This window comes from Fonsecaea multimorphosa, assembly GCF_000836435.1.
Source record: "Fonsecaea multimorphosa CBS 102226 unplaced genomic scaffold supercont1.14, whole genome shotgun sequence".
NCBI lineage: Eukaryota > Fungi > Ascomycota > Eurotiomycetes > Chaetothyriales > Herpotrichiellaceae > Fonsecaea > Fonsecaea multimorphosa.
In genome coordinates this window covers 72,167-92,228 of record NW_015971648.1, presented here as the reverse complement: position 1 = coordinate 92,228, position 20,062 = coordinate 72,167, and the positions used below count along the sequence as shown (strand labels likewise).

The 20,062-nt window shown below is 51.9% G+C and overlaps 9 protein-coding genes across 9 annotated transcripts; 5 read left to right on the top strand and 4 right to left on the bottom strand.

Annotated features, from left to right (window-relative positions):
* Nucleotides 1–1,077: 1,077 nt before the first annotated feature.
* Z520_07062 (uncharacterized protein) lies at nucleotides 1,078–2,054 on the top strand (the record flags this gene model as incomplete). The annotated part of the gene is made up of 2 exons (XM_016777561.1): nucleotides 1,078–1,301; nucleotides 1,352–2,054. 2 exons carry the CDS (start codon nucleotides 1,078–1,080, stop codon nucleotides 2,052–2,054), a joined length of 927 nt encoding a protein of 308 aa, XP_016631071.1.
* A 2,876-nt stretch (nucleotides 2,055–4,930) lies between these two features.
* On the bottom strand, nucleotides 4,931–6,418 carry Z520_07061 (uncharacterized protein; the record flags this gene model as incomplete). The annotated part of the gene is made up of 2 exons (XM_016777560.1): nucleotides 4,931–5,997; nucleotides 6,055–6,418. 2 exons carry the CDS (start codon nucleotides 6,416–6,418, stop codon nucleotides 4,931–4,933), a joined length of 1,431 nt encoding a protein of 476 aa, XP_016631070.1.
* A 357-nt stretch (nucleotides 6,419–6,775) lies between these two features.
* On the top strand, nucleotides 6,776–7,513 carry Z520_07060 (uncharacterized protein; the record flags this gene model as incomplete). The annotated part of the gene is made up of 1 exon (XM_016777559.1): nucleotides 6,776–7,513. The coding sequence occupies one exon, from the start codon at nucleotides 6,776–6,778 to the stop codon at nucleotides 7,511–7,513; it is 738 nt and encodes a 245-aa protein (XP_016631069.1).
* Nucleotides 7,514–7,520: 7 nt separating this feature from the next.
* On the bottom strand, nucleotides 7,521–8,594 carry Z520_07059 (uncharacterized protein; the record flags this gene model as incomplete). The annotated part of the gene is made up of 1 exon (XM_016777558.1): nucleotides 7,521–8,594. The coding sequence occupies one exon, from the start codon at nucleotides 8,592–8,594 to the stop codon at nucleotides 7,521–7,523; it is 1,074 nt and encodes a 357-aa protein (XP_016631068.1).
* Nucleotides 8,595–9,549: 955 nt separating this feature from the next.
* On the bottom strand, nucleotides 9,550–10,545 carry Z520_07058 (uncharacterized protein; the record flags this gene model as incomplete). The annotated part of the gene is made up of 1 exon (XM_016777557.1): nucleotides 9,550–10,545. One exon carries the CDS (start codon nucleotides 10,543–10,545, stop codon nucleotides 9,550–9,552), a length of 996 nt encoding a protein of 331 aa, XP_016631067.1.
* Nucleotides 10,546–10,812: 267 nt separating this feature from the next.
* Z520_07057 (uncharacterized protein) lies at nucleotides 10,813–11,746 on the top strand (the record flags this gene model as incomplete). Its single annotated transcript, XM_016777556.1, has 2 exons — nucleotides 10,813–10,922; nucleotides 10,978–11,746. 2 exons carry the CDS (start codon nucleotides 10,813–10,815, stop codon nucleotides 11,744–11,746), a joined length of 879 nt encoding a protein of 292 aa, XP_016631066.1.
* Nucleotides 11,747–12,145: 399 nt separating this feature from the next.
* On the bottom strand, nucleotides 12,146–12,933 carry Z520_07056 (uncharacterized protein; the record flags this gene model as incomplete). Its single annotated transcript, XM_016777555.1, has 2 exons — nucleotides 12,146–12,229; nucleotides 12,283–12,933. 2 exons carry the CDS (start codon nucleotides 12,931–12,933, stop codon nucleotides 12,146–12,148), a joined length of 735 nt encoding a protein of 244 aa, XP_016631065.1.
* Nucleotides 12,934–13,339: 406 nt separating this feature from the next.
* On the top strand, nucleotides 13,340–18,225 carry Z520_07055 (uncharacterized protein; the record flags this gene model as incomplete). Its single annotated transcript, XM_016777554.1, has 4 exons — nucleotides 13,340–14,330; nucleotides 14,391–15,477; nucleotides 15,524–15,728; nucleotides 15,781–18,225. 4 exons carry the CDS (start codon nucleotides 13,340–13,342, stop codon nucleotides 18,223–18,225), a joined length of 4,728 nt encoding a protein of 1,575 aa, XP_016631064.1.
* An 867-nt stretch (nucleotides 18,226–19,092) lies between these two features.
* Nucleotides 19,093–19,809, top strand: Z520_07054 (uncharacterized protein; the record flags this gene model as incomplete). Its single annotated transcript, XM_016777553.1, has 1 exon — nucleotides 19,093–19,809. One exon carries the CDS (start codon nucleotides 19,093–19,095, stop codon nucleotides 19,807–19,809), a length of 717 nt encoding a protein of 238 aa, XP_016631063.1.
* Nucleotides 19,810–20,062: the final 253 nt, after the last annotated feature.

Sequence of the window (20,062 nt, the reverse complement as noted above, 5' to 3'; positions counted from 1 at the left end):
TCTGCGACTGGCCACACATCTTTGTGCACCCGCCCGGAGAGGCGGGGTTCACCATGGATGCTAGCTGCGACAGGAAAACGACCCTGGCACCACCACCGGCAAGGTCACTGGCAGCCAGTGCTGGCATTTTGTCGCAAACGCTACTGCACAAACCGTCAAACTTCTTCTTTGCCTGCCGTCTGGCTGCCGTCCCAGAATCCGCAAAGTCCGACCCTTAGCTGGCCCTGTCGTGTCGTTCCATTTTTCCATCCTTTTCCCTCCTTTCCGAATCTCGGTGCTCGCTCGCTCGCTCTCTTTCCCACCCCCTCTCTTCCCCACGGTGCCCACGGCTATCTGTCGAGTGTTCCTGCTATGCCCCATCCTCTAGCGACATCACTGGCCAGGATGTAATGTCGGTGGCGCACGGTCCCCCCGGTCTCGAATTGCGCCAGCTGAGCCCTCGCTAAATGCCATCCGCGATGCCAAGGGGGTGCTGCTCGACAAGATTTTCGGTTCAGAACTCCATTGAGGTTGACCGAGTGCCATCTGCTGCCCTCTGGGATTTAAGGGAGCAACATAAATCAGCGCCATTACCGTCAAAGTCCACGCAGTGTCCTCTCCAGCTATCATGAATCCAGCGTCACACGGTTCGTCGTCTTCGACCTGTGTGCTCAGTGGCTCAGAGCATCCCCCTTCGTTCTCATTGACTACGGATACATTTGCATCAGAGGCTATGTACGCCTATCCACCTCAAATACCAGGTCCGCGAAGTCTTGACGGTCAACACCGTCCTTCATATATCTCGGCTCCTGCTGTTCAATCCCAAAGTCCCAGTCATTGGCCGCCTTCACCATTTCCTCCTGTATTCGTTGCACCTCACGCTCGTCCTGTGACAGGGCATGGTTCTGACAACGACTCTGCTTTTTCACCTTCGTCACAACCCTCCCGATATAGTGCTCCGATCCACAGTCCAGGGACTACTTTCAGTGACAGAAGGTAATGGCGAAACTCTGATGAGTCTCCTTGACTAATTGTGGCCCTAGGCTGTCATACGACCCTTCACCTTTCCAAGTCTCATTCAGTGAACTCAACGAACCAATGGCCCAAGCTGAGCGGAGGGCTTCCAGTCCAGTATCTGAAACTTTGCCTGACGCTGCTACTCCCTCCACTGCTCCAGCCACGGAGTCACCGGTGGTAGTGTACGCTGCCCCGGATGCCCACAACTCCATCTCGCCTTCTTTCGAGACTGCCAAGCGGTGTCACCTGCACATAAGACAGCAGCCCAGAGCTGCACGCGCTGGGCCGGATGGGAAGGATCGAAGGTAAGTCCCCGGATCTCTGGAGTTTGTTCATGGCTGACCAGTTTGCCCAGAGCCGTTGATCCACCCCCGGTCGTGCAGTTGTTGATGGACGACTTTGATCCTGACAACGAGGCCGATGTAGCAGAGCTCAAATGCCCCTTCTGGGTTGTGCACTGCCGCTTGGTGGGCGCAGTAGCTGTCAACTCGGATGTGAGCACGCAGTCCTACTACACAGATGACGGGCAAAAAGAAGTGCAACGTCTGCTCTTGGGCACCACTGTGGCGAGTCCTACTCATACTTCTGATGACCCGGATCCCCCCACCATGCCCACGCATCCCAGAACAAGAGATCCGGTGTCGGCACCGCCTAGTCCTACGTCTAGGTTTCTGCCCAGTGCCGCCCATGGGGGGAGACTACCAAGAGCTCCGCAGAACATCCCCGGCTCGTTCTTCATCTTTGCCGACCTCTCCGTTCGTAGAGCGGGGGAGTACCGGTTGCAGTTTACACTGATGAAGATGGAGCCTCCCTTGCTCAAAGTCGGTGCTACGGTGCCTGCTCATCACGTTGTCACTAGTCAAGTCTTCCGAGCCGTCAACGCAAAGGATTTCGACCAGGTCCAGGCTAGCACCAACTTGGTGAAAGGACTCCTTGACCGAGGTGCAGGATTCCCGCTCAAATTGAAGAAAGGGATCAGAGAGGGCCAAAGACGGAGGAGACTAAACTGGGATGACTATTCTGACGACGAGGATTCGGGAGACTACGACAACGAATGACCAAGGGAATTCGCGCTACCCGTGGATGCAATGAAGCGATCAACCTTATTGTGAAGGCGTGAGGAAGCCGTTGCACGGGGGAGCCGTTCTCGGCCCGTGCTGGTCCATGATGGGACGAATACTGGTGGTTTCAATACATGACTTACTTTATCTCTGTCTTTAGGTTTCTAGCTAATGAGATACGGGCAACCAGGGCCCCGAAAGTAACCGATAAAAGTACAATTGGAATTTTCCGAGGAAGTTCAGACTGCATTTGAGAGCGACACGGAACGAGGAGACGTAGAGACGAACGAGATGGGGAGCAAGGTTAATGTGTCAAGCATGCAGGAAGCAGCTAAGATGCAGGGCTCGCACTTTCTGGAGTGCCGCATCGTTTTGGCATAATCAAAGGACGAATGAGAAGCCAGAAGCCACGAGCTGGAGATATGAGAACTGGTGGAAATGCCGCCATCCCAGCAAACGTGTACTCGGTACCGAGGAGAGCGTGTACGAGTAAGGTGCTCGGTATGTAGGGGTGCACCAGGGGGGAACCGGGAAATCGGCACCACCGTTGGGAAAGTGGAAAGGAAGACAGAGTCCCAACGTCGGCAAGCCGTCAGAAAAAGTTATCCAGACTGCCGGGTTTTTCTGGTTTGTTCTACCAAAGACACATTTTGTTTGGACTGGATGTGAGTGCTGGTGTTGTGGTGGTGGTGGTGGTGGGTGCTACGGTAAAGGGCGGTCTGTACGTCAAAAAGCGAAAAAGCTTCAAGGGGCGATTTTGACAAGCCATACCCATCAGTTGCGCACTTACGCAGGAATATGGATTCCGAAAATTCATCTGGGCGAATGATGGGCGAGGTGGAATGTGCATTTCCGGATGGGATGAATGGATGGATGTATGTATGTATGTATGGACTTTATGTCTTGGGTCATGCCACGCTTGATATGAGGGTTGCATCCATTAAATAATACTCGATGTACCTACCTTACCTGCTCAAAGGCACGCGAAGGTAATACGCAATATGTACCTAGTAGTAGTAGTTCCGTACAGGAGAAAAAGCTTGATAGGGCTAAAGGTAAAAAGGTACCAACCCGCGCCGGGGAGGCGAGAGAATCTAGAACCCAAACCTTGGCTTCCCTTTTTTATGGGACTTTTCACGCAGTTCTTATCCGTATGCAGACGAGTTACCGAGTTCATATTACCCTAGGTATACCTCGTACTCGTAACGACACCACGGTGGGTTTGCCGTAGCCAAACACACGAGTAGAACTCCATACTGTAGTAAATGGATCTAGAGGCAACCCTCCTCCCTCCCTCCCTCCCTTTGTCCTTTTGTCCCATGTCCCAGGGGAGCGGAGGGGTATTACTTTAGCCCCGACTCATTCTGTTTGCCCTCGTACTGGTTAGCTAAATCGTCGTTTTCCTCCATTTTAACCGAAGTAGCAACCTGGCAAGCACTTTCGTAAAGCGGGCAGAGATATCGGGGTAGTATTAAATGCATCCCTAGGGTTAATGACACGTTGGGCTAAGTAGTAGTTGGGGGCGGCACTCTCGGGCTCACACCAGGCTGGCATGCTTTTGTTTTCCCGTTCTTTTTTTTTTGCTTTGTGGCTTGCAGGTGTGGTCTAGAATTCTATTACTGTAATGCATTTCTCCAATTGCCCTCTCTCTTTATCCCGATGGGGAGGGGGTTTTGTCGGGCCATCCCGGGTTGGGGTTGCTGGGGGTCTAGAACTCTAGAATGCTCCTTGATGCTCTCAAACGTCACCTCCTTGTCCACCCTACGTGATCCGTGTTCTCCATGCGCGCCTTGAACCATAACGATATAGGTATTGTTCTTCTTCTTTTTTTTTACGCTTACATGACCTTTTTTTCTTCCTCGGGTAGCACGAAAGAGGGGAGCCGAGGAGAGAGAGAGAGGGCCCCGAAAAATATGACCGGTCCAGGAGCACGGATTCATTGGTGAATAAGGGGCGGAAAAGAACGGGACGGAGCAAGGTTTGAAAAGATCCGTATGGTACTGGCATTGGGTATGTAATTGTTGCGTTTGAACCGGAGTGTGGGAGATGGAGGAGAGAAGGAGGGAGGGGTGAGAGGAGGCTTGTTGTTGTTGGTACGAGTACGTGCTCGGTACCTAGGTACTTCATGTACCGGACGGAGGTGAGATTGAGGGAATGGCGAGGACGACGATGATGGTGGATGATGATGTCTGTAGGTGGTAGATGCCCAAGCAAGGCGAGCGACTATTTTCTTCTGACGAGTGATGATGCTTAACGGTGGTCCCTTTTTCGTTCTTTTTTGGCAAGAGACTTCTGGTGGGGATTTTATATGGCTACGCACACAACCATCGCAATGACAACGGGAACAGCAAGCTTTTGGGATTATGTACGGGCCGAGCCCCCAAGCTGAGTCTAATATGATTACAGATACAGATACAGGCCTTTATGGAAGTTGAGTTGGCTCTGAACATCACCATCACTGTCTTCTTCTCCCCCAGTTGTCTGTCCGAAGGCTGCTTGCAACAACCTCAACCTCAACCTCACCATTGAAGGCGCGGTGGTGCTGACACTGAGACTAGTCACATCTTCCAGAATAAGGACGTTTCCTTTTCTTCAGTCGCGGATCCACATTGGACGCTGGTTCTGTCGCTCACACCTGCTACTGGGAGGTCGAGATGGATTTGTAGGCTTGGACAAAGCAAGCACAAACTCTGCGTTTGATCCCAACCATTTGGTGCAGAATTGTCGCGAACGGACCCTGTCGGCTGCGCGAGGCTGTGGTGGAAGAAATCTGCCGCCAGCAAGACACATAGACCTTGTCAAACAGGAAGTCTCCTCCCCGTTATCGACCGGCACCTCAAGATCCGGCACATCTTGACCACATTTGCTGACACTTAGGCTCGCTCCAATTGCCCGAGGAACTCCTCACTGGATTTCTCATGTTTCTTCAACGACTCGTCCGTGTCGCTCCAAGCCTGCTGAAATTCGCTCAAATAGTTGTGCCACGTGTTTTCCGGGTCTAGTCCCGCCTCGCCCATGCTCTCCTTTGCAAAGTCAATCCAGGAATTGCCCTCGTCCGCATACCCGTGTTCACGCAAAAGGTGGGCTAGTCCAAGGTATTTTGCTGCCATGGTCCCCGTATTGGGAGCCGACAGAGCAGCGCTGACAGCGAGCCACTCTACGCCCGTCCAATCTTGAGGTTTCTTATTCGGCTCCGCAGGACGCCATCCGTCTTTACGGAGGTAGTAGAATGCCAGTTGCATGGAAGAGTCTGGATCGCCGGCCCTGGCAGATTGCGTGGCAAGCTCAATCCATTCCTTTGAATGCTTTTCGAGCACACCTGGCTGTTGCAACGCGAGAGGGACGGCTGAAAGATCGGAGTACTTGAAAAGTCCATCTCGGAGAGCATTTTCAAGGTCCGACCGGACCTGATTGTAGACTGCACCTTCACCAAGGTAAGATAAATAGGACTGCGCTGCATCATGAAGAATCCTCCATGGCGATTTGTAATGCTTTAAGAGAGACGAATTCTGACGACTGAGATGCTTGCTGGGTTCAACCATGTCGACCAAATCTTTGGCGACCTCATAATTTTCTCGTGCGCTTGCTTCGGTGCCGATCTTCCTCGACATTTCATCCAAGTACAGTATTATTGCTGACCAATCACTCCTTTGGAATGCTTTCGCTTTGATAAAGTCGAAGATTCGCGGGGAAAGACGAGGCTCTTGCTGACCTACTGACGCACCCACAGCGATCTCAGCTGCAGCAGCGTCCACACCCGCGTCGGTTTTCCCTGCAAGGAATGCCATTCGTAAGGCATCACAGCCTTCACCGCCTCTGCGATTTTGCATCAGGAATGCATTCTGGCCCAATGAATGGAACGCCGTGCGTAGAATCTGTGGATCTCGCATCAGAGCAACCTCAGCAGAGCCCAGAGCTTCCTCCGATACCTGAATAAACCCTTAGCGCAAAGGTGTTAGCAGACGGCAACGTACTCGTGATGAGGATACCTACATACTCTGCTGTGTGGTTGCAGATACTATGGCATTCGCAGGAGGAAGTTTTTTCAGCTCCTGGCACAGACGCCTTAGCACCTTCACGACATCCGGGATTGAAAAGAAGCCCAGATCGTGCAAGGTCCTGGCAAGGTCGGGCGAGATGTAGTAGGGGCCATCGTTTATCAAACTCTTCTTCGATTTAGTCACGGGCCCGAGTGCTGCACCCGGAGTCTTTGGTGTAGCCGGTTTCGCGTATGTCGGAAGCCGGTCTCTTTTCGCAGCTTGTCGAGGAGTGCAGGACCAAGAGCGGTGTATGAGCTGAGAACGAAGGGCCGACGGATGCAGTTTATGCCTCAGCACAATCCTCCATGGCCCCGCGTACATGTCGCAGAATGTCTCCAGAGCGTATCGTCCATCAACTACTCCTCCGTCCACTCCAGCTATGGATGTTTCTGTGACTTCGAGCTGCTAAAGTCATCTAGACGTTAGACTAATGCGTGAAGTGCAGAGATGAAGTCGCTAGGGGATCTCTGGACGCGTGCCGCTCCGTTGCCAAGCCCTACTACTGGCGGAAACCACATGCGGCTTTCCACTCCGCACTGAGCCTCATTCCAACTTTCACTTTCCCTTTCTCCGCTCAGTGCTGGAAGGGAGAAGAGTAGACTTCAGCGTCCGATCTGCCAGGCTCACATTTGGTCTACCTCTCCAACCCTCTTGGAGAGCCTCTTGGCCACACTCAGAATGCCTGCTCCCGCCGGAACCAAGCGCGTGCGCGGGGTTCAAATCTATCGGCCCTTCATCTACGGCACCGAAGCCATTCCGTTCGACCCAGAAAACCGCCCAAAGGACGCCCCACCCGATCATACACACAAATGGAGAGTCTTTGTTCGGGGAATCAACAATGAAGACATATCATATTGGCTGCGAAAAGTCCAATTCAAACTCCACGACACGTACCCTAACAGCGTGCGCATGATCGAGAGTCCTCCGTTCGAGGTGGAAGAGACGGGCTGGGGTGAATTCGAGATTGCCATCAAGTTCTACTTTGTACCCGAGAGCACAGAGAAACCACAACAGATCTGGCACGGACTGAAGTTACATCCATACTATGGGGACATCGAACAGCAGAAGAAGGACAGGTCCATGATTAGCAGCGTCTGCTACGAAGAGGTGCTTTTCAATGAACCTGTGGAGGCTTTTTACGACATCCTTACGGGAGGTGCTCAAGCGTCTAAATCAAAGGCTGGAAAGGGAGGAAAGGGAACCATTAAGGCTCCGCCCACCGCCGAGATACCCATGAAAAGTTCTCCTGGCAACAAATTCAGCAAAGAAGAGGAAAGTAAGGAGTTGGATCGTCTGGGAGAAGCAGTCAAGCAAGTCCAGAAACTCATTGCGGAAGAAAAAACAAAACTCACAAAGGAAGAAGCGAGACTGCAAGAGTTGGAAAAAACCGAAGGAAAGCCCGTGAAGAAGAAGTGAAAGATCATCATAATCGGGCAGCCGCACCAACAGACTCCTTGACCAACTCAAGGATTCTCTCAGCTGCGCCCCAACTTAGCTCATAGCCTCTGCCGCCGGCACCATACCCGTGGACAACGGTTCTGCCGGGTCCAAAGGACTCGATTTCGATCCGATAGCCACCCTCCCGCCACGGCCTTCGACCGACATTATCCTGCACGACCTCAAATTTCTCTACCGAGTCGACGAAGTAGGGAAACATCTCAACAGACTTTCGAAGCAATTCTAGCCTTGTCTCCGGGCGAGGGGTGTCATGCCAATCATCAACCTCCTTCGTTCCGCCCACGATGGTGCCGCCACCTCGAGGTCGTGGGACTAAAAATGTCCAACTTCCATCAGCGTTCTGCCGAGTAATTGTCTTGGAGTATTGTTGCCTGACGAGAACTGTCTGACCGCGTATGATCTTCATTTTGGGATCACGATCGAAATTTCTCCCAGAACAATTCACCACCACTGAAATTGTGCCGAATCGATTGCGCTCCGCAAAGCTGAATGCTTCGGCTGCGTTGGACAGACGATGTTGAAGAATTCGTCCACCGTTTGCCAGGAATCGGTCCATCAACCAGCGACAGTATCTCGAGATATTGACGCAGTAGCTTCGGTATTCACATCCCCATTTCGCCCCGTGCGGCAACTCATCCTGCGGCAGGACACGGAAGTCATCATTTGGACCCGCGTATTCGTCCCCGGTCTTGAGCTCCAAAATCTCCCGAGGCGGATCTTCAAGATACTCGACCCCAGGCATGACTTCTACTCCCGAATCTGGAAAGTCTCGGGCGATACCTGCCATAACCTCCCTCGTCCGAACCCCCATTCTGAATTCCTTTCTGAGTTGTTTCGTGGAAAGTGGATGGATTGGCCGGTAGTGTGCGCCAGCCCACCTGGAGGCATAGTCCACCGACGGGGACGGTGTAGTGGGCGTTTCGGCGGCGACGATGGTGATTTTGGCAGTCGGGAAGTGCCTTTGGAGTAGAGTTGCCGTGCTCAGGCCGGTTATGCCGGCGCCGATGACGAGGATATTGGTGGCGCCGGGTTGAGGCATGATGTGATAGAAGTTCTGGCTACTCTTGATCTGCTACGGCATCAATGAGAGGTAGCCAGACGACACGACTTTTGTAGGAAGACGAGGATAGAGAGGACGAGCCTCTTGCTGAATGATACCCGCTTGCTTCCTCTCGCTCGTATTCGTATCCGTGCAAAGCGTTGTAGTCGTTAGCATCCAAAGCAGACCCCTCAAAAACCGCTCGCTTCTGTTCCGTTGACTGATCAACTTTTCAAACCGAGACGGGCGAGAGTCAATCCGCCCTTTCTTGCCTTGTTGGGCCTTTTCAAACTGGCCTGACTTCCGGGGGAACTAACGATGGTGATGTTGATGGTGATAAGTGATGATGTGTGGCGTCGGGATGAATCCATCGAAATAGGGAAGTCTTAATTAACAGGCGATCGAGTTCTTCGAAAAAGTTGTAAAAGGGCGTGGTGGGCGTGCAACTCCGCTTTCGAAATGTACATTTAGGTACCGAGTACTCGGGTGTGTGTGTCCCATGCATGCAATGCACCAGGGCCGTTGTAAAATACCCTCAACTCGCGAAACGATCCACTTGTACTCATACAGTATGAGTGAGTTGCTACATATTACATAGATACCTAGGTAGGTATCTGCTACTCGTAGGTGCGGAGTATAGGGACGGATGTGAACCTCTTCACCGGGGACGTCACTTACCTACCTGGTATCGCAGTGGCGTACCATAATACGTAGGTTGATGCAGGGCAGCAGAGAATGTCCTTACATCCTCTTAGGAATTCAAAAGTAGGGCGGTAAAATGGATCAAGCTCAAGAAATACAACTCGGTGGTCGCTTCTCTTGGACTCTTTCCCGTGCCATGGAAATGGATAACCACGGCCACGCCCCTGGTAATTAGAGACAGACCAAAGTCAATTTATTCGGGAAGCACATCTTTCCTCCCCGTACACAAAACAAGTCTGCTTCGTCCACGGTGTTACATGGCGGTGCCTCGCTCGAAACTCTCCCTGATATCCCTCGTATACCGGTCGTAGAACCTCGCCAGCTTTTGGTTAAACTGCTTGTTCTTGTCGTTGATATACGTGACATCCCCTTCGTCCACGTCCCGCCCTCTTTCTCTTCTCTTTTTGAACCGCGCCTCCTCTGCCTTCTTCAGGTCGTTCACGAGGCGATCCACATTCTCCCGTTTGGGCTTCTGTTCCACGAAGCCCAGACTGTCGTGGTCCGCGTAGAACCGGCCGTCTTTGTCGATGGCGACGAGTTCGCCGTTGTCCATTTCCACAATCTCCAACCCTCCCGTGCGTGCGGCGTTTTCGATGATTTCCGCTTTCTGTCGTTCGTAATCTTCGCGGTTGCGACCGCCGTCTTTGAGAGAGTTCTTCTCCAACTCACGAATCTGGCGATCGTACATCCTGGCAGCCTCGTCGCTCCAATCCGAAAACGCATTGTTGTCCCTCGCGGCCTTTTTCCGTTCCTGCCTCTCGTCCCATCTCTCACTTTCTTCGATGGTGTAGTCCCAAGCTCGCTTACGCTCGAAAGCCCCCTTGCCCTCGTCTTCTTCGGTGTCTGCTTTGAGGAGGTTGTGCTGCGCGATTGCGGAGCGTCTATTGAGGTTGGCGAGCAGCGCTGGGTCCATGGCTGCGCGGTTGGCTTCCGCTTTGGCCTCGGCGAGATTGGACTTTGCGGACTGAGTGGCGCGCGATTTCAGTGCCGCAAATCGGGCGAGTCGGTCTGCATTTATGGTGTTTGGGATGGTGGCGGCAGTGGAGGCATTGTCGGTAGCTGTCTCTTTGCGCTCGGAAGTCGAGTCTTCTTTATCGTTATCTGACTGATTCCCGCCGGGGGGTGTTGCTGCTCGAATCCCATCTCGATCCAACTCTTGTGTCGTCTGAGGTGTTCCTAGAGTCTCCCCCGCACCGCCCTGTGTTTCCTCAGGCTCCGGGCTGAGCTTGCGCCGCTTCGAAGGAGGCATATTGGCAGTGGTAAATTGATCAGCGTGTATCAACTCTCCGAAAGGCAACAAGTCGTTGGTTTCCTGGAGAAATTTGGAAATCTGCCCGTTGGCACCAGAGCCTGATTCTCGCCGCACCTTCCCTTTGTGGCCGTCTTCGTCAATGACGCATTTGAATCTCCCAAAAAGTTGCTCAGAGGACTTTTTGGTGATGTGAACGAGGGGGTTGTCTAGTGGTGACGAGAGCATTGAGGGTATCAAGTTGGTACACCGTTCCTCAGCTCAGTAATGGCACAGGCTGGCAAGAAGAAGTTGGTCGTTGCAGGAGGCAATGGGTTTTTGGGCTCGCGCATCTGCAAATCCGCTGTTGGCAGAGGTTGGGATGTTACCTCCATAAGGTATTGATTTTTGTGTCCCAAACAGGAGGATGCAATATGGCTTACATTGCTTTAGTCGCTCGGGCGAGCCGACATGGTCCTCAGTCACCTCCTCGCCAGAGCCTCCATCCTGGTCCAAGTCCGTGAACTGGGCAAAAGGGGACATCCTCAAGCCCACGACCTACACCTCCCACCTTAAGGACGCCGATGCTGTCGTCCATACGATGGGCATACTACTCGAAGCAGACTACAAGGGAGTACTGTCTGGAAAAGAGTCAATCGTCTCGGGCCTGTCTAGGGCATTCAGTTCAACCAAAGCCGGGAGCTCCAAGAACCCACTCGACCGCAAGCCAGGCGAAGTTTTGGACAAGGGGGAAAAAGACGGGCAGATCACCTACGAATTAATGAACAGAGACTCGGCCATCGCACTGGCGCAAGAAGCTCAGAATGCTGGTGCACACACATTCGTCTACATATCCGCCGCGGCGGGTGCGCCCATCCTTCCCTCAAGATACATCACCACAAAGCGAGAAGCAGAGAACACGATAGGAAGCCAGATGACAAAACTGAGGAACATCTTTGTAAGACCGGGGTTTCTGTGGGATAACAGCCGGAAGTTCACCCTGCCCATAGCTGCATCCGGGATGGTGGGGAGTACGTTTAACAGCATGGTCGGCGGCAGCTTAACTGGCATATTCGGTGCAGCCGTCGAGAAGCCGCTGAAGGTGGACCTGGTTGCGGACGCTGTGGTTGAAGCCATTGCCAACGATGACACGAAAGGTGTCTTGGACACAAAGACGATCGAGGCTCTGGCTGCAAAGGCCTGGCGGAAGACAATGCTGTGATGCATGACCACCGCTCATGACTTGTACAATAAAAAAGCAAACAGCACGGAATCGGTGTTATGGAGATATTAACATTTTTAGTGGCTGAATTCTCCTCAACAAATACAAAGACATCAGTCGACGAACCAAAGATCTGTCTCTCCTGGGCCATTAGTCGCCATTGACTTCCATACCCGCGATTTTCGGTTCCACGGGTCAACGTCTTGCCAAAATCTATCATACACAGCCCACCTCCTGGAACGCCTTGTATCATACCATTCCCGCTATGCTTTACCACATTCGAAGAGTGAGGATCGTAGAATAGACATCGGTCGGTCGAGATTGTGCACTGCTCTGAAGACATGCACCGTAGAGAGAGGCAATTTTATACAAGCGGGGTATTCTCCAAAGGTCATCAGGTTATATGCTTGCGTGTGTGGGAGCAATAATTTGTTCTTTCGCTTCCGCGGGTTCGCCTGGTTCGAAAATGATTTTGCGAGTCAACTAAGGCATGGGTTAGCTGAGAGTCGCGTGGCGCTGGATGAGCTGTTACTTACAGCCCACGCTCCCGCAATGGAGCCCACGATACCACCCGAGATCAACATTGGTTTCACACCTCTGGTACTCTTGAAAATCGCTCCGCTCAACGCGCCGGCCACGATGCTGTTGGTAGCATCATGTTTGCCACGATAATATCCTATCGTTGAGTTTACTCCATTGTAAACCATCGCCACCACTCCGGCCGAGTTACCCAGAAAAGGTCCTCTTCGTGTGATGCTGTTCAAGACACTGTTTAACCTTAGCTTCGGAGGTGCGGATGCCGGTGTTCGATTCAGTCCTTCTATTAGACCCCATATGCCTCCTGTAGTCAAAGCCGTGAGGTACACGACTCCCGTACCGTAGCACAAGTCATCAGACCAGCCGCGCGAGGGTAATATTGACCTAGAGCCAGGGAGGTCTGAGAGTTGCGACTCGTCTAGTGTGAGGTAGTCGAGTGTCTGTTGATTCAAGCCGGCCAGAGGATGAAGTTTCGATGCATCGGGTAAAGAGGCGCTTCCAAGAAAGGATGAGACGTCTGTTGCAGTAGTGGGATCGAAATGTGTCGGCGTAAAAGATGAGGGCGAAGAGGAAGCAGATTGGGTCTGGGTGGAGGCCTCCGGTTGCTGCCTCGAGGACTTCCTGCCCGTGAAAGCGTCCCAGACAGACATATTGTGCTGAACTAGATGGAAGAAGACACGGATAGAAAGAAAGCACCCGAGGGACAAGGATGAAAGGCGGTCGCAATGGCAGTCACAGGTTGGCGCAGGCGGCAGAAGGACAGACAGAAACTCGAAGTCGCCCGGAAGAAAATGTTCGAAATGCGGACCATTCAAGATACAGCCTAAGCTAATCTAAATCCGGAATAGCGTTGGATACAACTATTTTCACTATTACTCCCCCAAAAAGTCCCTGCAATTTTCGAGTAGGCATAGACGATGAAGACTGTTCGGGCTGTCGTCTTCGTCCTTTCCAAGAGAGAATCTATACGGTCATGATGGAGCAGATTCGCAACGTTCAACACATCTGCTACACTGCGTCCACTCGGAGTCTGTGTCAAGGCCTGCCATCACTAAGATGGATCCAATATCTCGCGCCCTAAGTACAGAAGTCCCGCTTCCTATTTCACTTCTTTCGGAGCTAGGGAGAGGCTCTCTCAGAGAATCCCTGGGCAATATTGGTCGCAGCCAAGATGTCTCCCAAATGCTGGCTCTATGGCACAAGCTTGTTCTCACAGCAACCAGCCCTAAAGTGGCCGACAAATACATAACTGCGGCGTCCAATACTCTGTGTGTCTATCTACGTGGGGCTGCCGCAAGTTCTGCTGTCGAGCTTCAAGAATTCGTCTTCTCCCGGGATGTGTGGTTTACAACGTACCAATGTGCCCACAAGGCCTTCAACGATAGCAAAATGAAACCAGCAAATCAGATAATGGAGACTCTTTGTGATCTGCTTGACCAGCAAAATGATCCAGAAGTTCTCGCTGACATTCTGCGGCAGGCCTCAATTCCCTTGGTGAGGACTGTCTTGCTATCTTTGCCTCGCTCGGAGACCAAGAAGGCTTGCCTTATGTTGGCATGCTTCCACAGGAGAACGCCGCTCCTCGAGCAGCTTGATCAAATGGTCCAGGATTGCGTGGATGAAAACCGCCTTTCATGGACACAGCGGCTGTCTCAGCATAATCTGAGATTGAATGATGTCTCTACTGTCGGGGAAAGAAATATCCCACACTTTCTACTCGCATTGATCTTTACAATGATTGACCTAGACACAAGAAGCGCAGCTCTCAAGGTTTGCTACATGCTCTGCAGCAATACTTCCAAAACCACAGCATCATCAAATTTGCAAGCTCTGGTTGAGCGTGCCATAAAGCTATATCTGGAGAGGAATCACGGAGCCTTGGGTGAATTTGCAGAGTACATCTTACCGGTCATTCTGGACAGGAAAGAGAAGTTCATGGCTTTCGTGCAACCCTATTCCAAATCCTGTCAGGAGAGCGGGTCAAGGATGGCTTTATTCATTGCTATACTCAAAGCTGGTCGGGCCAAATCGATCTTGACGGAATCTGGTATGTTTGCTCGGCCATCCTAGATGTTCCACAAGTGACTAACATTACTCGATCCCTTAGAAACATTGGACCTTGTTGCATCAGCATTTCCTCCACTCGATCCTCCCCTCAGTGATGAGACAAAAGGCCTCTACTGGTGTAAACAAATGTTGATGAGCGCCGATTATGAAGTGCGCACTCTTACATACGGACTGCTGGTGTTGTCGCCTGCCACAAGCGCGATTGTCATGCCAGAAACACTAGAATGTATTGCTTCTAGCATGAAATACCTACATGATGATGCAGACGCCCATGAGCGAGGTGAGATACTGAGCATCACTAAGAGACTGCTACGAAGGCTCCAGAGCAGTGTTCTGACGATCCAGAAGTCAGCACAACTCCTACACTCTGTGAATGATGTCGAAGCGCTGTTGGGTTTCTACAGTTCTTTTACGAAGTCTTTCTACGCATTTTTGAAGGAAGAATTGAATACAGGAATCTCCTACCCTCGTCACATTCTTGCATTACTTTCTCTGCAACATCTGCTTGATCTGGGTTTGGATCATGACATATTCACAAGGGACAAAAGTCTCGTGAAAGCTCTGATATGTCTGGTGCTTGATCCTTTCGAAGATGTCCGGAGCACCGCAGCAGCTATTCTCCAAAATCTCATCGTTACAAATGGAAGCTTGATTGCTAGCACTATGGATCGCGGCCTCCTCAAAAGAGTAGAGGCCCTGAGTGTCAGGACGCTGCGCGCCGATCACGCCGACGGTATGGGTCGTCTTTGTGCTCTCAGGAGCTTCTGTTCGGCGCTGAATAAGCCGCGGCGAGACGTGCACCAGACAGAAATGGTGGAGGATATATGTTTCCTGGAAGGGTCAACAACTGGACAAGGAGCCGTCGAGCTGAGGCCTGGCTGTGCTATTCCAATCCATGCACTTTTACTTGCCACGAGTTATCGACTACGAAACCTAAGCCGCCGGGATGAACAGATCACATACATTGGGCCAGCGATTATCAGCGTCTGTAAGAACGTCTGGGAACAAGTGCGACACCAACTTTGCGTTGATTCTCCGGAAACCGCCTCCGAAGCTGAAGACGAAATCACCAACGAAGGGCCAAAGGATCTTCTTGCTTATTCGTGGAGGGCACTTCGAGATTCAAGGTGGGTTTTGGTTCCCAGTGGCGGATAGTGTAACTAACACAACCAGCCTTGCTCTTCAAGCATTGGTTTTCGTTGCGGAGCACTCCTGGGAGCTTTGTTCTGCAGTCGGCGACCTTTGCGTGGATCAACTAATTTCACTACGACATCGAGGAGCCTTCTCGACAGTTGCCCAGACCTTCAATCAATGTTGCGATAAAGTCAGGCTATCCCCCGAACTAGCAGTCCGTGGTCTCATCCACAAGTGGTATCAGGTAAGTGGGACGTCAGATATCGTATCCGATCTAAAGAGACTCATGGTCACAGGTTGCCTTGAGTCAAATCACTGAGCAAGCAAGTCGGCTTACGCGGCGTTCTGCTGGTCTTCCAGCAATGATCGCAGCCCTCCTCAACCCTGCCGACTCAGACAGTTTTTCTTCCGCGATCGACGACCTTATGCTCATCGCCGAGGGAGCAACAGATCGAGCTCATGTCCTCCAGACCGAAGATGTGAAACTGCCCCAAGTCCACGCGCTGAACTGTTTGAAAGAGATCATGACGAACTCCAAGTTCGCAGTTGTTGTGGTACAACATCATGAGAGAATCATGGAACTTGCTGCGACTTGCCTGTCGTCCAAGGTCTGGGCAATTCGTAACTGCGGGCTCATGCTTCTGCGTGCCTGTATCAACCGGCTTGATTCTTCGAGTACAGGCGAGGCGGTTAGGTCAATGGATCGGTCCAACGACAAGGACAAAGATTATGCTCCTTCGACAATTGCATTCCGTCTCTTGGATGCGCCGGCATTCCAAACCAATAAAACTGCCAACGGTAAGGGCAGTGACACAGAGCTCGTTTTCGCTGGCCTCGACCTTCTTGGGCATGCAATTTTCAAGGGGTTCGAGGCAGATGAGGCCGCGAAGCGTGTCATGGAACACTTGTCGCACTCGACGTGGGCTGTTAGAGACCATGCGGCTCTGCTGCTGGGGACCCGCCTGCTCTGCGGAAATCCGGTGGAGGCGATCATGAAGCTCTTGCAAGAGATTGGTTTGTCAGGCCCCGAGAATCAAGTCCACGGCATTCTTGTTTGCTGCCGCTACCTGATGGGCCGAGCCACAGTCATCGTTACATCTACGGAGCTGGAGTCCATCATAGAGTGTCTCATCGACCAGATGGAGCACTCCGATGGGAACTTGTCGCCACACTCGCCATACATTTACGCTGCTTGGTTGGATTTATTAAATGATGCCTCTTCCTGCGTTCTTGAAAGTAGGTGGGCATGTGGGATGTCCGGGATGGAACGCTTGCGAAGCCTCCTTCCCTCCGCTGAGCGGGTTGACTCCGCGCATTCTTCATACTTATCTCAAAGAATGCTGCTCTGCAAGACATACCACGTTTTGATTAGGGACCAGCATGTCGTCGAGGCAAGCAAAGAATTGCGGGAATTGGCCGGTCGACTCGTCGAGAATGCCGATGGTCTGGACTTCGTCTTGGACGTCTTGAGTCAGAAGCATTGTCAAAACCCACCACGGACTCTATTCAACTTTCTTATCTGTCTCATCGATGGCGAAAGCAAGCACTCATTTCTCCCGCCAGCCACCCTTGAGCAGATATTTACATGTCTGGCGCAATGCCTCGATCATATTACAGATGTTTCCACTGATGTTCTACGGACACTTCTCTGCCGCCTGGACCTATCCCAACTGCACACAACGCGGGATTCAAGGAATGCAGCCCTGAAACTACAAGCGACACTGTTAGGAAGGATTCAAACTGCACATGATAATTTCTTTCCATTGGCACAACAAACCGAAGGGTGGCTCCATGCAATCCAGGATATTTCGGCCGACTATTTGGATTTTCCTACCAGATTGAGTGCTGCGACAGCGGTTTCCACCTATGTTGAGCATCTACAGTCTCCTGGTACCCTGGAGCTCCCCCATAGTGTTAGGATTCAGCTCCTCTTGGTCCTGTATGATCTGTTAAATGACGACGATGAAGAGATCCGGCTCGAAGCAATTCATGCGGCTCGCAAGATCCGGTTACATCAGCTGAGTGCTATGGACGATTTGGGCAGCAGCGCCCTCGCCGCGAGGGAAGGCCTGTTGTCTGAGCTTTCGCGCCAGTCCGGTCGGACCTCGAACGTTGCTGAAGCCGCCATTGTCAACATAATGCGCATCGGGCAACTTGCGAGCGATACTTTTCCTCGTACTAGACCCGTTTCTTTCTTTGATATCTCGCTGTGTTCCAGGATGCAGAATATCATGAAGTCGAAGAATGATTTGTTTGCGGAAGAAAGACAGAATCTGTACATCGACGACATTCGTGCAATAAAGGAATGGACAGAGATTCTGCATAACGGAGATTGTATATTCTCAACTCTGGAGCTCTCAAAGTCAGCGATGAACTGGACGCTGGAAGGCTTGGACCAAGTCCTGAAACTTCTTGAAGCAGAAAGTGTCACAGACCTTGGATATCAAGCAAGGACTCACAACGGAGACAAGGTACAATACCGGCAGATCACGCCAGACGGTCCACTTGTCGAGTCGTTGTTCGTCCATCCACTAGGCCTGACCTATGACCATGTAATCTTGGTCTTGATGGTTCAGGCGGTCAGCTTGGCGGGAGTATTCGTTGAACACGGTACAGGCACAACAACCCAGCAGTTGCGGGCAAATCTAGAAAGAATGGAGGCAATATGCAGTGATTCACAGGTCAATCCGGTAATGTTGGGTGCGGTCGAACGCGCTTTGCGAAGGCAGTGCATGCCGTGAATCACAAACTCTGTTTTTGCAGCATACAGCCGCCGGCTCGATGTCTTTTCAAGGACAAACACTCCGTGCAACTTGATCATGCTTATGATACAGCCTTGGCTCATGCATATCGCATACTTCTTGGGTCCGTAACCGTCGCCCTCTAGCACGCTGTTGGATCCTCCAACTCCCTTCGTACGTGACACCCTTCCCTTTCCGCTTGTAAGCTGGGCTGACCTCTACAACTAGGCACCCTCATCCCTAAGGCGACCCCATACTCGAATCCTCAATCAGTGGAACGGGCGAAAATGAACCCAGGCCTTGTGATCCTGTTGTGCTTCCTGGTCCTCACGCCAATCTGCGTCTGGGGAGGATGGAAACTCTTCTGGCCGATGATGCAGGAACATATGGCAATGATGGAGGAAGGTGAACGACGTCGTGCAGCAGGGCATCCGCAAGCCGTCGGTGAAGTTTGATCAACGATAGTCGCCAGAATGACAGAGTCAAAAGGTTGACGTTGCGGAGGAGGGTATCGCGTGGCCACATGTTGTCAAGGCCGAGCATGACATGTACATACCTAAGTAGGTATGGGTCTTGCAGAGGAGTACCTCGCAGACGAGCAACGCAAAGCTTTTACTCTGCCGCACTTTTCGTTGTCTTACCGGGATATTCAACCTTGCAGATGGCAAGTTGACTTGTGCTGTATTTCCACAGAATTGAGGGCAAACTAATGACGAGGAAGGATGCCTGGACTTCTTCATCACTGTTGGCTAATCACCTTGCCCATTTAGATCCTCCTGACCATCTTGATTTGCCGCACTGCCTTCTTCAATCAGTGTCTCCTTCATCCTAGCCTTCTGTGATGCGTCTGGAGCCAAATATCTCAACATGTCATTCACCACCGAAACCGTCACAGAGATCACCACCACGGCGGTCGTGATCTCTCCAACAGTCATTAGCGACATTACCACCACCGTAACTTGTCACATATCCACAACTCTGTTTGCCACCTTTGGTCAAACTGTCACAATTCCTTCACCTGCTTCACCTTCCACAACCACAGTCACCGCACCCACGACAAAGTACACGCCAATCCCGACCATAACCACGCAGACATCAACAGTCACCTTGACTGAGCTAGACATCTACCTCCAAGATGACGGGGGAAACATCTATTCAACATGGATCATTCCCATCTCCGGTTTTCCTCTACCAAATTCAACCCACACCGGAGACCCGGGTCAGTTAATCTACGTGGTTGACCCTCATGATGGCGGTGGTTGGGATCACTGGAGTACGGGTGCAAAAGCGGGGATGATTGTTGGCGTGGTCCTCGGGGCCATTGTCATTCTTGCCATGACCTTTTGGTGTGTCCGAAAGAGGGTGAATGGGAAGTGGTGGTTCGCCCATGCGTGGCCACACTCGGGAGCAGCGCCGCCGGTGGTGGATATAGGGGGTCCAACATTGGTACATGGAAGCATCGTGAACGGACACAGCGTGCCATATCAATATGGCTATGGCTATGGGTACGGTGTTGGGTTGAGGGGTGGTGGTGGCGACAGAAGTTCGAGACCGAGATGGGCAAGGAAGTGGTTGCAGGGATAACGGAAGGGAAGAGAGGCAGCACATTCAACCATGGCGAGGGATATGGATAGTGGTTCTGAGGTTTCAGAGCTCTATTCCTTCACCTAGCACAGCACCACGAGCCCGTCGCCATCATAGTGGATGTGGAGGAAATGACTTTCCATCCAGCAAGTGCAATGAGCGTGACAGCGGACACAGAGAGCAACAGGTTTTGCAGCAGGTTGGACCAGTCACGGTTGACGACAGTTCATTTGAGCCATAGTGAGGGCTTGAC